At 47.4% G+C, this 15,735-nt stretch overlaps 1 protein-coding gene and 1 long non-coding RNA gene across 2 annotated transcripts; both read right to left on the minus strand.

Moving 5' to 3' along the window:
* Positions 1-4,096: 4,096 nt before the first annotated feature.
* Positions 4,097-5,737, minus strand: LOC144157613 (uncharacterized). Its single transcript, XR_013319801.1, has 3 exons — positions 5,565-5,737; positions 4,646-4,765; positions 4,097-4,569 (listed from the first exon to the last, which is right to left on the minus strand). It is a non-coding gene; the product is annotated as an uncharacterized LOC144157613 (long non-coding RNA).
* A 7,319-nt stretch (positions 5,738-13,056) lies between these two features.
* LOC144157614 (uncharacterized) lies at positions 13,057-15,527 on the minus strand. The gene has a single exon (XM_077688442.1). The coding sequence runs from the start codon at positions 15,244-15,246 to the stop codon at positions 13,081-13,083; it is 2,166 nt and encodes a 721-aa protein (XP_077544568.1). The 5' UTR covers positions 15,247-15,527; the 3' UTR covers positions 13,057-13,080.
* Positions 15,528-15,735: the final 208 nt, after the last annotated feature.

Here is a 15,735-nt window from a genome sequence, read left to right on the forward strand (position 1 = left end):
CGTTCAATGTATAGCATGGAAGCGGCAGTCAGTTTTCATTATTACGCCAAAAAACGCGACGACTCATCGGGAATCTCAGAATGGCCGTAATTGTGACTGTGGCTCGCAGCAAGCTCCATCTTTCCAGACTATGGCTTTGAGCCTTCAATAAAAGCATAAATAGAAACAAATCAGGAAGCCTCGATCTCTGAAATTCAGTTTACAACGGCAATCTCAATCGCTTTCACTGGTAGCATGACGCATTCTTGCATTTGTGGGATGCTCTGAAATGGTAACACTACTTAACTGCCCCGAAATTCCTTCTAAGAGCTTACGATATTTTTTGTGTGTTCAAAAGGCAACATAAAATTACTGAATTTTGATCAGCGCAGAGATATAAATGTAACCGCTCTAACGGGTCTTTTAAATGAAATTTTAGCGACTCTGAAGGAATTCGGTTTCATGAATAACGGTTTCGGATCACCTATTTACGGCTTTCGTCGCAAGTGAACTTGCGAATTGAATTCTCAACGCACGCAGTACGATCAACATCTCATGTTTAGCTAGGTTTTCGTAAAGTGACAAGCAGGCTTACAGTGTGCAAACCAAGCTTCTGGGACCTCACAGTGAGCACAAATTTTCTGTGACGGCTGCTCTGTTGACGATTTGCGTTGCTTTTAAAATCTTGCAGGTGCCTGCAACAGCGAGATGTGTTTGCATTCTTGCGTATAAGGTATAAAGATGGCAGTAAATGAAGTTGCGCTGTTGCAGATGTAGTAAAACATTTCCTTTTTATTTCTCGTTGCGAATCAGCGCAACGGGTTCCCAGTAACTACTTTGTTTTGTAAACTGAATATCGCCTTTGTCTTGGCATTTAATTCTTGAGGATTGGTTAAAAAATGAAATTCTGTGCATTTAGTTTTTTTTCGGGAAGACGGGGGGAGAGGGGGGGGGGGTCATGCCAACGTTGCAAGAGCAGCGAGAAGAGAACGCATGTAACGCGAAAAGCAAACTATGGTTATCAGTATTACTTACAGTCGAAACTACACTAGGCGTCGTGTTCTGTAGCGGTGAAAAGCAGTACGTATTTTTAAAACTGATTAACCCCCCTATGGTCCGGGATTGTCCAGGAATTGTGGCTCGCCTTTTCAAAATTGTATTGAAAGCAAGCATTGCGGGGAAAAAAAAACAGCGAGTCATGGCACACACCCCTCACACATGTGGGCAACAACGTGCATTATATTAGGCGTTTTCTCCTCTTCCTTTAAACTTAGGTCCACCTTAAGAGGTTAAGACGTGACCAAATTAGGCATTTGGTTATGCTGAGTGAGACACGTTTCTGGACAAGGTGATTCATGTCGGATTTGAAAATGATATATATGAACATGACACACGGAATGCCATATGACAGACGCAAACTCACAACTGCTTAATTTTACCGAAGAATCCCCCTAAATACTCTTGCGCATCCATAGAAACGTATTTTAAATAATACGTAAAATTAGCAACTCGATACAGTTGAATAAATGTTTATTCCTCCTCCTCAGTAAAAGCTACGACTGTCAAAAAATGGTATTTATTTTAGAAAAGGTACGGGAAGGACACGATCACACATGCGCTTGCGGGTGTAAAATACGTGTCCGCTAATGTATGGGCGAAAGCGCACGGGTCGTGTGCAGTGTAAATGTTTTTGTTTGTTTCTTCTTTCTATAAGGACACAGCGAAATTTTACAAGGGTGTGGAATTTGCCCGCGTATGCACAGGTCTTGTCACTTCTTACTTTTATCCTTTAAATAATCACCGCGCCACCTTCAAAAAGCACCCTTCGACGTTCCCGAAACGGCAGACGACTGCACTCAGCAAATAAGATAAGTGCAATGTGTGGAAGCAATGTTTATAACACGTTTCACACTCAAGCGGTGACCACGGCGAAAATGTTTCGTGGAATTAAACCAGCGCATTAACCCGCAACGGCCGCTGATTATTGCGTTTCTAGAGGAAATGCGCAAGCAGAGGTAACTATGTCATTGCTTACTGCCAAACGAGCGCACATATTGGTTGTTTTGTCGTGTGCAGCACGCGTCTTGCGCCGCACGCAACGTGAAAAAGCAGACGACGCGAGAGCGCCATCCACGCTAGGACCGGTTCGTCCCGCCGCCGCCAGGGGCCGACTGTGTTCGCGCTCGGGGCGAATACACTTAACACTAACCAATAATCCCGATATTTCCGGTTCATTTAACAAAAGACTACCATCGCTCTCGAAAATGGACGTTGAGTTTTTATAAACTCCCTGTTGTGTTTCCATAGAGTTAATAAAATGGCAGTTAAAGCTCAAGGTTTATCGACTGTGGTTGTCATGAACTCAATAAACTCTTTATTGCGAAAACACAAGCACTCAATTTATTGGACCCCGTATTGAGTTTCTATAGAGCGTGCAAGGCTCTAACATATTGATTGCGGTCGTGAGAAAGCCTATAAACATTTTCTTATGGAATCAAACAAATAGGGCTGGGAGTCGGTTAAAAAAAAATTAAACCGGTTATTCGGCACACTTTAATAAGATAATTCATTCCTTATTCAAATGAGTTGGTTAAAAAAGAAAAGATAAAATACTTTACTAATAATCATAGCAATGATGAAAAATAACAGATACGCTTTTCGACCTGGTCGCACTGACAGTCCCGATTAGGTGAGCGCCATTATTATGGCGTTGATAAGGGTGGTACGCTCATCACAGCGTTTGTCCGTCGCACTATTTCTGTAATTAGGAACAGCGACACTCGCCGTAATTGCATGGGTGTCGATTAATCGTGGTTTATACGGGGTGATTTCAGATAAGATGGACAAAGGGTGGCTTGAAATTTGCTTAAAATGAACAAATGAACAAATATTCTATGTTCACCGTTCCGCAAAATTGATGTACAATCACGCTGACCGTCTGTCTTCTCACAGTGCACGAGTGGGCCCTAAGGTTTGCGTGTTACAATTCGCTGAGCGCTAAAGCACGAAACGCTTGAATTATTCTTTGCTTGTCTCTAGATTAAGAACCAGAATGTTTTGTCCAGTCAACCGAAGTGTAAATACAACAAAAGCAATGTGGCACATTGTAACCCTGGTAGCACAGAATGTTGCCCGAACATTTCTGCAACGTTTCCCCTTAACGCTGCCAAAACGTGGCTATGTCCGCTTTTTTTAACGTTAGTGCAATGTTTCCCAGAAACGTTGCGTCAACATGATATTAGCATTGCTCCAACATGGGGCAATGTTTGAAGGGTGTTGTTCTAACGTTTGGATAACGTTGTTTCTGACGTTCGCCAACGTTGCTCCACTCTTGGAGCAACCTTCAAGCCACGTGCGGGACACATTTGAACAACATTGATAAGACGTTTTCTGGTGATCGTTGCAGAAACTTTTCACCTACATTTTCGCAACGTGCATACCACATTTAAGCATATCCCTGTATCATTCAGACGTTGTGATAACATTGCTACAATATTGCAGAAACTTTAGATTTACACTTTTAACATACAAAGAACGTTTCTTCAACGTTCAAGCAATGTTTTTATGAAGTTGCAATAACACTGCTACAATTTTGCGGTAACTTTCCAGCTATATTTTTCCAACGTGCGGGTAACATTTAGAAAACGTCGCTTTAATGTTCAAGCGATGCTTCCTACAACGTTACCGCGACTTTACAGATACGTTTTTTCACCACGAGGGCCACATCAGCGCACTGTTGATATGACTTTCAAGCAATATTTCTCTTACAAAGCAATAATATTGTTAACAGGTAACTTACAGTTACATGAATCTAATATACATGCAACAATAACTAGATGAAAATAATAGAAGTTAACTTTTTCCTAGAGAGACGATTGTTGACTGCATGATAAGCGAGCGGTTCAAACCTCGTCCGCATAAACTCCTGAAAGGTATAAACCGGCATTTTAGACCTGTATATTCATACATTTGATCCCTACAAGGCAGTCCGGCAAAATAACAAACTAAGAAATGGCAGAATTTTAAAGCAAGGAACATGCAGCTAGCGTAAATAACAACACTGAGACTCTTTAAAATGAAAGGACATGTGCTTTTTATTTTACCATTAACAATCGAGCCGAATACGCATTCTGTTAAAGCCTTGAATTTCGCAAGTACGCTGTTTCAGACTATGTCTTCGTTTTCCTCCTCCGGGGCTCGCTTGTTCTTCTGCGCCTTGACGAGTCAATTTGATGACATACTTGATAGCCATGAACCCAGTAACACGTAGGGTTGTTACTGCGACGCTTAATTCTGCGAAATGAACGAAAGTTGTAGTTTATAGGAGAAGTTGCAAAGTTGTTACAGCATAGACAATGTCTCACCTCTCAGAACACCAGCACTTTTGGTATACAATATGGCCTCATTGATTTTCTTGTACTGGCAGTTCAATTGAGATTTGACAGCCATTCCTGGGAAACAAACAAAAGGGCATTGCTGTAACACATAGGGTGCTGAAAAGCTCACCTGCACTTTAGATGACGTTTGCTGCCAGGTGAGCTAGCTTATTCCCATGTCAATTTTGTGGTGCTGGTAAATCTTAAGGCATTTCTGAAAACAAAACAGAGTCAGAAGGGGTGCAGAAAACTGAAGTGAAGCAAATTTTAGCTAATGGAGAAAACCTTACCCAAAGGAAGGAATACAGCAAAACAGGCCGCTTCACTTTCCATTTTTTCTTGCTTGTTTAACTTTTTCTAATGCCTGGGTGGACACGCACATCGCATGAGTGGGTTTAGCTCAAGCATCCCTGGAAAACAGAAAAGGATATAAATACTTAATTATATAAAATACCTTACACAAATTTCTTTACAGGTCAATTCAGTAATTAACTGAAAAGTCATCAGACAGCGTGCAAGAGAATTTTCAATGAACAAGAGAAGCCCGCAATGAACAAAAATGAGAAAATAGGCAATTGTCAAGAATGGAAACATTACACAACTAGACAAAATTACGTACAACGGCGTATTTTCTTGGTTGCCTTATTTTACCTTTTGCTCTCGAAAAATGTGCTTCAAACTGGCCTTGAGCTGCTTTTTTTTTGCGTATGCCATTTTCTTTATAATTATAAGCATCCGACGTAGACCAGCTTTTCACACCGAAAGTTTGTGAATGCTACAAAGACGCCAGGCGTTGTTTTACATCGTAAGGCAGTTAGCATAACCAGATTATAACATATGGCTTAACTGCAACGCTAATTGTGTTCTGGAACAGCATGCCGCTGAAACTCGCGTGAAATTAAACATAACAAAGTTAAATTTATAAGTTATATTTTTCGCGCGCGACAGCAGCTGTGGCGAGAAGCAAATTAAAAGCCAATCGTACGTATCAAGGTTCTTGCAGAACCTACACTCGATTTCAGCATCGTACTTCTGAGCGTCCACCTGATTTAAGCGCTCAATACATGTTCCACGTTTTACAACCGTACGCATTCGCAAAAGCAAGAAGGATGCTTAGAAGCTAGACGGGAGGGCAGTCTTGTTCCCGCTCTTTTACGAAGTAAACTGCGTTCGAAAGAACGAGGCGAGCTCAGAAAATCGAGCGCTTACCTTCACTGGTCGGTTGCTATGAACTTTCCGGCCCACTAATATTCGCCGTAACATGCGGCCACACAACAAAATTTCGTACAATGTTCCTTCTCCATTCCGTTTGATTCTCAGGATGGCGGCTCGTTTCTGCAAAAGCGCGCGCTTTTCGTTCACTTTCCCCAACCTAACGCACCAGCCACGGCTGTCAGGCGCAGAGAGAGAGGAACAGGAGGGGTCCGCTCTGCAAGGAACGCGCGCACGTGTGCGCGTGTGAGAGGAGGGTAGGACGTTGGCAAAGGACGTGCGTTTTTCTTTAAGTGCGAATGCACTTTATAAGCGACCCCAAACCATCCACCGCCGGCGGCGGCGGCGGCGGCGTCGGCGTCCGCAGTGCTCCTCTATATTTAAAAAAGAAACAGCATCCGGCGCCAGGTTTCGATCCGAGGACTTTGCGGCCGCAGCGCGACGCTCTACCGACCAAGCCACGGACGCGACGCTGATATCAGTGTTAGTGACGCGCCTTATATCTTTAACGCATTCAAACTACGTCGTCAGCGGCGTGCGTTGGCGACTCAGCGGCGTTATAGCGGCTTGATAACTGCGTGGTGTACACGTGATACTACAAACCCGATGGAAGAGATGGAAGAGAAGGCGGCGAGGCGGTGGGCTGCGGGGGCCGAGCGCAAGCGCCGCAAGCGGGCCGACAACCGTGCATTCGCACTTTCACATTCTCCCCCTCGGGGAAATGCGGGGGAATTTTTTTCGGCCCTCCCCAAATTCGCGCCGCGGCTGCTAAAACTTCCTTTGCGACACACTCTAGAAGGGACGGGGCGACGACGAAAACAAAAAAATAAGGCATGCAGGGAGAAAGGAACGCGCGAGACGTCGTGCCTCTCCCAGCACCACGCCTTTTTCTGAGAACGCCTGGCGCCCTGTATTTCGTTTCGCGCCAAGCAGAACGCGACAAGTGTTCGACGCATTGGAGCCTCTTACGAATAAAAATTACAACAGGAAAATCTGAAGATAGTGTGTGCAATGCTATTGGAAAGGAACAAAAGCAAAAATGGGAAGTTAGTTTTCAGGTTACTTGGAATTCAGGTTCGTTTGTATAATGAGAAAATACCCTTGAAATATGCCAATGAGTTTTCGTACAGGCAGTATCGGCTGGAAAATGGGTGTCAGGGTTAGGTCTTTGTTTTGTTTTATTGTTACAATATGCATGATGGTGCTCTACTTTGGCGCTCGAGGTAGGTGAAATGTCTATGGGGAAGTTGAAATATAAGACATGCCCACTTCATGTTGTTTATTTCAAACAAGGGTGCAAGGTGTGGACTAGTCGGAACGTTCGCTGATCAGAGGGAAGTGACTATATTTCACACGAAGGGGGCAATTTAAAGAACATGAACTTTGGGTTTGAATCCGTCTCATGAATCAAGTGTAATTGCTGCGGCAATTGGAAGGAAAACACATACGATTGTAATTAGCTGGCGACATGTATGGCTTGCACTCCCCAGTATGATGCACAAAAGTTTTTATAGCTTGCATATAAAATTTCCCCAGTAAATTATTTTTTTCAAACAATTATGAGGACCCAGCAACAAGGAAATGTTTGAGCCTTCTATCTAGATTATTTTTGTCTGATGATATACAGGCGGCGCCATAAAAACAATCCGGCCATACAAGCTTTAAAGGGGCCCTAAATAGGCTGCTTCCAAAGGTCGCCATTTCAATCGCGCAATCGCTAGAATGCCCCTTCATGACAACGTATACCACATATTACACCTAACCAATAAAAACATGAAGTAAAAATTTGGTGTCAGTACTCCTTTAAGAAAGAACGTTAACAGTGCTAGACGCTTGTGAAAACTTAGCAAAATAATAATAATAATACTTTATTAGCATACATATTCTGGGAGACCCGAGCCTGCAAGGGCCAAATGGAACTGGAAGTTTCCCTTGTCGATTCATGATTGCTTTTTTATAATACAGCCGTAATCTACTGCCTAAGAAAAACGCGCAATGTTTCAACAATAGGAAAGGAAAGTTGGGAAGTCATTTCTGGGTGCTGTTTTCAGGCAGTTATGAATAAAGCTAGGAGTATCTGCGCGAAGCTCTTAAAGATACGACCAACACATAGAATGAAAAGCACGGCGTATACCCGATCAGTTTGTCTTTCCATATGGTGCACGTTCCCCAAAAGAACACATCTTCATTGTAAAGAGGCCGCGTTAAATTTCGGTATGTACATGGTGAAGTGAGCGGCAATATAGGAAATAGGAAGCCAAGTCGGAGTACAGTAAACTCGATACTATTTGACGATGGCATAAAAAGTTATTTTCTTGTTGTAATTTCAGTTTATTTATTTATTCGGCAAATAATGAGTGCGAAATAACAGAAGGCAATGAAACCCAAGTTCTGATTCGTGCCTCACGCATGCACTGACGTCGGAACATGCTGCATGCGCCGTCCATTTCATGCGCGCGCTGGGTTAATTAGCAGGCGCTGTATTCGGCCAGTTTCCTGGATATATGCGGCATACACATGGATAAAAACGCACCCGACCGGCATTTGTAAAAGACTCACGAAAACAGCCCGATAGCTGGCCATACGTGACAACGCACATTCGAGGGTGAATGCTGCGCGCGGCTTTATCGGTGCGCAGCAGCTGTGTTTTGCTCCTTAAAGGGGCACTGACACAAAATTTTGAAGGCGAGATAACTTTGTAGATAGATTGGTGGGAACACATATACATCATCTGCAAAATATCAGCGGCGAATACAGCCTAGAACATATTTAAAATCAATTTTAAAGTGTGCGAAACGCAACCGAGCAGCCAGCAAAGGACCACGCGCAATCGACATCCCGAGGTTATTGTGTAAATAAACAACATCTAAATACGTCACGAGTTTGTGTTTGCCGCTTCCGCACTGCCGGCGTTTTTCGCCGGCTCGCCGCTCCAATCGGAGGGCCGGAGGGCGGAGCTTCTGCTCTCGAGAACGAACGACCCGATCGTTGGCGGCGGAGGCGCCGTGATTTCGTCAGCTAATCGGGCAGCTGGCCGCGACCAAAGTTCTACAGCGATTCCATGGGCACTCTATTTCTATTACTGTTTATTACCATTGGATGCGAAAACGCGCCGGAGGCACGAAAAGCCCACTGAGCTAGCCGCACGGTCGCTGTGCAGGCGGCGGCAAAGGCTGCGAAGTAGCCCAGGCCGGCGCAGGTTGCTCGAGTGATAGCTTGTTACCGCTGCACGAAATTGTCCCCAAGTCCCGACCATGGTGGCTTACATGAGAAAGGAGATAATGATGCGATGGCGGGTTGCATTAAAAATTGTCATCTGCACTGCTTACGAGAGCGGCACTCGAATATCCGCCGCAGTGCTAAGCCGAACACATCTGTAGGCGGACCTGTAGGCAGACCGGCCGGCTGCTCCCTGCGCGCGCGCGCGTCTTGCCACCCACCGTCTCGAGCGTTGAGCGTCGTTCTTTAGCCGCGGTAGCATTTGCACTCGCAGCGCCTGCGTCACATCTACGGTCGCTTTTTAATTAAGCGCCTCACGAGATCAGTACGTGGGGGCATTCGCAGAAACTGCCGTCGATGCGGATTTGACAGTGCTACGGCGGCTCTGCTCTGTGATATCCCTCCGACGGTCACGTGGTCAGCTTTGTTCACACAAAATCCACAAAATCCATCGTTTCGCGGCACTCGCTGAAACCGAAACTGCGACTGGCCGCATTGAAAATGCCTCTAATTAAACAACCGTCGCACGCTGAAGCAAATGAGGTTTCTACAGGTTATAAGTAGGTCACTAGCTACTTATCGCAACAAAAAAAACAAGATGCAAATTTTTTGTGTCAGTGCCCCTTTAAGTTTAATGATGTGTTAAAATCGCACTAAAATATATTATTTGATTGATTATGACGTTTCACACGCCGACGCTACACAGGCGATGAGGCGCGGCGTAGTAGAGGGCTCCGGATTAATTTTGACCACCGGGGGATCTATTTAACGTGCGCCGAAATTTCGAACACACAGGCATTTTCGCTTCTCGCCTCCACACACACACACACACAAAAAGCGGCTGCCGCGGCCTGCCGCGGCCTGGAATCGAACCCGCGTCCTTGGGCTCAGAAGCACAACAGCCACCGGGGTGGGTTCCTAAAATAACTAAATCACACCATAAGATGAGACAATCGGTATACCAATTGTATGAGCGACACGGCCTGCACGGGCTGGTAGGAACCGTTGACAGATTTTTAAGAGCGCATTCGCAAAATGGTGAAGTTGGTTTCGTACATCAGTGAAATTGTGCTTAAAACACGCTATTATTCGGGTGACATTTGCACAGATCTAGAGGATGACACTTACACGGATCTGATTTACGCCGGATGTAGCGATTTTTTCAGAGCGTGACTGTCGCGCCTATGGCACAGCGACGCTTCATCGCACACGTTCATAAATTTCACGGGCGCACACGTTCATAAATTTCACGGGAACTGGATTGCACGGAAACGCGTCGATATCCAACAAAAGCGACCGCTTACGGTTATTTAAGTCCAGTCTGTCCTCAAGAAATTCATATGTGCCAGATGCACGCCGCCAAGAAATTTTTCGTGTATACACGTCGTACGCGTTACCAAATTTAGGAAAAGTGATTGAAAAAATAAGCGGAAGAGTATAGAAATAAGGTGCCTGGATCGGTGTTGAGTCATATCTTCAAATCATTGTGGGCAGCTCACCGTAAAAAAGTACACATTTGTTCAGCAACTCCATAAGAAAAGTGCGACTAGCACGACGAGTAAAGAATTCATGATTGCTTTTGAAAGTGATTGTTTTTGAGCGACATTACTAAGGCTGAAGTGCAAATGGGACATGTAAATGGAGCAGGGGTAAGTAACAAGTAGGGCGCGAAGGGGAATTCAAACTTCTCATCATTGTTTATTGCTAAAAACAAATAATGCGCTGCAAGGATTGGCTTAAACTGAGCAATTGGTATTCCGTAAAAATAAGAGGAAACAGGTAGAATACGGACATTCATATTTGTAGGACGTAATTTATACGATGGTTAAAATAATTACGCCTGCGTGGCTAACAGAGGTTCGATTTCTTCCACGTGGATAAAATCTCCGCGGGCCCGACACAAAGAAATGCCGCGCCAACACGATCATTGCGGATGACGCGAGCTCATGCACGACACCGATTACGAGGCTATAGAAAGAGTATTGGCTATGATCGGGAATCGGCCTGCCTGACCTGTTAAAATTCTGTTAGTCAACATAAACGAAGCCTGTTTGTGTATCTTTTTAGTTATACAGAATGATACAGCAATAAATGAGCGTTTTTGCAAGTTTCAAGTTCGTGGAAAAAAAAAATCTTTTCTTCGCGCTCAATCTTCAATCGAAGGTCCAGTATTTGTGGTATATTTTAATTAACACCAAGAACGGCGATGAGATTTACACTCTTACTAAAAACATGAAATAGAAACGAATTTCTATTATGGGACAGCCGGCGGCCATCTTGAAAAAATGACCGTCTTAGAACGGCGCAGCATATGGCTTTAACGAAACGCACGATGCGCGAAATGGCGGTATTATTTTATTCTAGGCTTTCTCCACTCTAAAGTAATATTGTGCGATCATCCAACAAATGAGAGACTAAAACAAAAGGATCTGCCGCCGAGTTTGGTTGCGCCATCCATCGAACCGGCACCACGCGTTTCTTTCGTTTGAGAAACGTTCAAACGTTCGCGGGTTCTTTTAGATTTCATGGGGGAATCTACACGCTCAGTGTGACATTCCTACACATGCATTTCTGTAGTTTTTCGAGAGAGAGAGAGAGAGAGAGAGAGAGAGAGAGAGAGAGAGAGAGAGAGAGAGAGAGAGAGAGAGAGAGAGAGAGAGAGAATCCACTTTATTGGGAACTGTGGTTTTAGGGTGGCGGCATAGGTCCGCCGCGACGTTGAGGGTCCGTTCGGTGACCAGTTTTTCGAGAGCTCTGTCTCTAAATGATCACACAACGATGTAGGGTGCCCTGCTGTCTGCCTCTGAATAACTTCAAATCTGGTACAGGTACCACCCTTTGTTCCGTTATATTCTCCGGTCTGGGGTGCTGCCTTGTCCTGTGGTATATCATCAGCGGATATCAGAGAGGCTACACCAGATAGGCGATGCCTAGAAGATGGCATCCGTTCACGAGAACAAGTTTGGCCCCTTTGGTGTAGCATGCGGCGAAAACCTCCCGTACAGAGACCCTCGTCCTGCAGTGGACAGGCTGACGATGGGGATTTCGTTAATGTGCGTGCATCGTGCGTGCGTGTATATGTAAGCGCCGTATTATACGCAGCTAAAGTGCAGGAGGCGATGGTACAGTGAACTGTGGCTAAGGCGTCCGTTGTGCATACCCTTTTGAACTTTGTAGGTGACGTAATCGCTCCAAAACATATATGTTAGTGTGGTGTTTCACATAATAAATAAATGAAGCTGCTATACATTCAACATTCCTCAATATTGCGGCAACCTAGATAAACATGTACACAGGCAATGTTAGTTGTGTTTTTTTTCGTGAACATTGCTAAATATGTAAAAACCATAATCCCGAAATTAACGTATCCTGACGCACATGTACTACATCGACAACATTTAATTTTGCTGTATGGGATCATTTGAATTTTTAGGCAGCTTACGTAACTCCCCATACGATCGTTTAACATATGACATTTGCCAACATTTGGCAACATTGCTGCAACGCGAAAAAAGCGTCCAAAGGGCAACGTTGCCCATGCATTGTTTTTAAACATTGCATGAATGTACCCGACGTTGGCCCACATTTGGCAACATTGCTGCAACGCAAGAAAACGTGCATGTGGGAAACATTGCCTATGCGCTGTTTGTAGACGTTGCGTGAATGTTGTTTAATGTGTCCAACGTTGGCCCACATTAGGCAACATTGCTGCAACGTGAAAAAACGCGCATACGGGCAACGTTGCCCACATGTTGTTTGTAAACGTTGCCTGAATGTTGTTGAATGTGTCCAACGGTGGCCCACATTTGGCAACATTGCTGCAACGTGAAAAAACGTGCATACAGGCAACGTTGCCTATAGAGTCAATGTTGCTGAATGTGTCCAACGTTGGCCCACATTCGGCAACATTGTCACCACGTTGTGTAACGTTGCCTAACGTTACGCAACATTGGCAACACGGCAGAAACGTTGCGGCAACAATTTGTGCTACTAGGGTAAATTTTATAAACAAAAATATGAGTAGTGCTCGTAGTCGGCGCATTGAGCGTGCGTACGTTGACTTAGATGTGGAAAAGAAGATCAAACATGCACCTAGATTTTCATACACGAGCAAGACCTTACGCCCAAACAACACCACTGGGATTGATGGCAAGGCGGAGCGCTTACCTTGGACACTTTATGAGAGAGAGAGAGAGAGAGCAACTTTACTAAAGTGCCTGCAGCTCGGTTAGATCCCCTCGCGCGGTGGTCTTTCCGCGACGCGGCCGTGACGTCTTCTCGACTTCTTGTCCCTCTACTTTGGCTCCGGCCTCGCTACTCCCTTCGGCTGGCTTCGCCTGCCCCTTTGTTGGGGCGGTAACCTTTCGTCGGTTTCGCTTGGTCGTTGCCTTTCAAGGGCCGCCGAGATCTGCTGGACGGCCTTGGTCTGTTGTTCCTGGTCGTAGCTTCCCGCTGCGGCTTCGAGATGCGGCGGGATCATAGTCTCTGTCGACGCTTCGCGCGGGTTTTTGGCACAGTCCCAGAGGATGTGAGCCGCTGTGGCTCTCTCCTTCTGGCACACTCGGCACAAGTCACTCTCGTACACGCTCGGACACACGTGCCTCATCAGCACCGGGGTGGGGAGGGACCCCGTCTGCAGTTGCCGGTATATCACCGCTTCCTCTCGAGTCAAGCCCGGGTGGGGTGGCGGTACCTTTCGTCTGCTCAGTCTGTACCACTTCACGATCTCGGTGTAGGTGGTCATGCTGTCCTTGGTCTCCCTCCACCACCACGACTGGTCGGCTTCTGCCGCAGCGGCGCGGTTGGTTAGTCCTCGCGCCACCGCGTTTGCCGTCTCGTTATGGTTGGTGTTGCCCCGGTCCGACACATCGATGCCCACGTGTGCCGGGAACCACTTGATGGCCACGCACCACCTCTCACCGGCGAGGTCGACCGTGCGTAGTACTCGTGCGGCCTCCCTGCACACTCTCCCTCTGGCGTAGTTACGCACCGCCGTTCTTGCGTCGCACAGCACCGTCGTGCACGCAGGGTCGGCGATGGCCAGGGCGATGGCCACCTCCTCTGCCCGGTGCGCCTTCTGGGTTCTCACGCTCGCTGCCGTTATCGTTTCGCCAGTCGACGCCCTGACGACCGCCGCGGCGTAGGCCCTCTCGCTCTCCTGGTACTCCGCCGCGTCCACGTACATGGCCCCGTCGTCTCTGGTGTGGAGGTCCACGAGCGCCTTGGCCCTCGCCATCCTTCGCTCCTTGTTGAACTCGGGGTTCATGTTCTTCGGTAACGGGCATACCTTTAACTGTCTGCCTGTGGCTTCTGGCACAGGTACCTGTTCGTTTTCGGCTCCCTCCTCCATCGGTGTCAGACGCAGGTCGAGCAGTATCTGTCTGCCCGTTCTCGTTTCCGAGAGCCTCGAGATCTGGGCGGTCCTCTGCGCCTCCGCGATCTCCTCCAGGGTGTTGTTCACCCCCAGAGCCAGAAACTTCTCGGTGCTCGTGCAGTCGAGGAGTCCGAGTGCCGCCTTGTACGCTTTGCGTATGAGCGCGTTGATCTTGTTTCGCTCGCACTGCCTCCAGTTGTGGAACGCTGCGACGTACGTGATGTGGCTTATGGCGAAAGACTGCACCAGTCGGGTGAGGCTCTCCTCCTTCATGCCTGCCTTTCTGTTTGACACCCTTCTGATGAGCCGTGTGGCCGCGGTGACTTTAGCCGCGAGGCGGTTCACCGTCTCGCCGTTCACGCGCTTGCGCTCTATCAGCATGCCTAGCACTCGGATCCTCTCGACCTCTGGGATCGTGTGGCCGCCGCTCGTTCTGACCTTGATCTTCTGTTCTTTCGGCGTCTCTTCGTCCCCTCTCTTTTTCCTGGTCGTTCTCTTCGGAGGGATCACCAGCAGTTCGGACTTGCTCGGGGAGCATACGAGTCCGGACCCGTCCAGTTGCTCCTCGATGGCATCCACTGCTTCTTGCAGCGTGCTCTCTATTTGTCCGTCGCTTCCTCCCGGGACCCACAGCGTTATATCGTCGGCGTAGATGGTGTGTCGGACCCCGGCCACTCGCGAGAGTCGTTCGGCCACCCCGATCATCACTAGGTTAAAGAGCAGCGGCGAGATGACCGAGCCTTGGGGGGTCCCGACGCTGCCGAGCTTCTTCTCCGGGAGCTTCAGGTCACCGGCGTTGACCTCGGTGGTCCGCCCCGTCAGGAAGTCCCTGATATATTCGTACATTCTCTTCCCCATGTTCAGTCGTGACACCTGGGCCAGGATCGCCGAGTGCCTCACTTTGTCGAAGGCGCTTTGCAAGTCCAGGCCCAGGATCGCCCGGTTGTCTCTCGTGTTAGCGTCGTCGTCCAGGATCTCGTTCTTCAGCTGTATCATGGCATCCTGCGTCCCGAGCTTGTTCAGAAACCCTATCACGGTGTTCGGGTACACCTCCGCTTCCTCCAGGTACCTTTGCCATCTGTTCATTAGAACGTGCTCTAGCGCCTTGCCCACGCAAGACGTGAGCGAGATTGGCCGGAGGTTCTCGATGTTCGGTGGTTTGCCTGGCTTGGGGATCAGGATCGTCTTGGCCGCCTTCCACTGCTTCGGCAGCTTCCCGGCTCGCCAGCACCTGTTGTAGTACGCCGTGAGGTTCTCGATTGCTCTCTCGTTCAGATTCTTCAGTGCTCTGTTTGTCACGCGGTCGGGTCCGGCGGTGGACTTGGTGTTCAGGTCGTGTAGGGCCGCTCTCACCTCCCACACTTCTATGTCCCTGTCTAGCCGCTCGTTGGCCTCGCCCTGGCAGTCCGAGTGTGTCTCCGCGGGGGTGGCCGGCAGGTACTTGTCGTCGAGGCGCTTCTTCACCTCGGCCTCTCCGTGCTCGGCCAGCGCCCTGTGGAGTGTCTTGGCCAGGTTGTCGTGCTGGTGAGACTTGGTCTTGGTCTCGTCCAGTAGGCGTCTTAGCAAGTTCCACGT

Source organism: Haemaphysalis longicornis, unplaced genomic scaffold (assembly GCF_048455015.1).
Source record: "Haemaphysalis longicornis isolate Haplotype H1 unplaced genomic scaffold, Haemaphysalis longicornis Haplotype H1 scaffold_10, whole genome shotgun sequence".
NCBI classification, from domain to species: Eukaryota; Metazoa; Arthropoda; class Arachnida; order Ixodida; family Ixodidae; genus Haemaphysalis; species Haemaphysalis longicornis.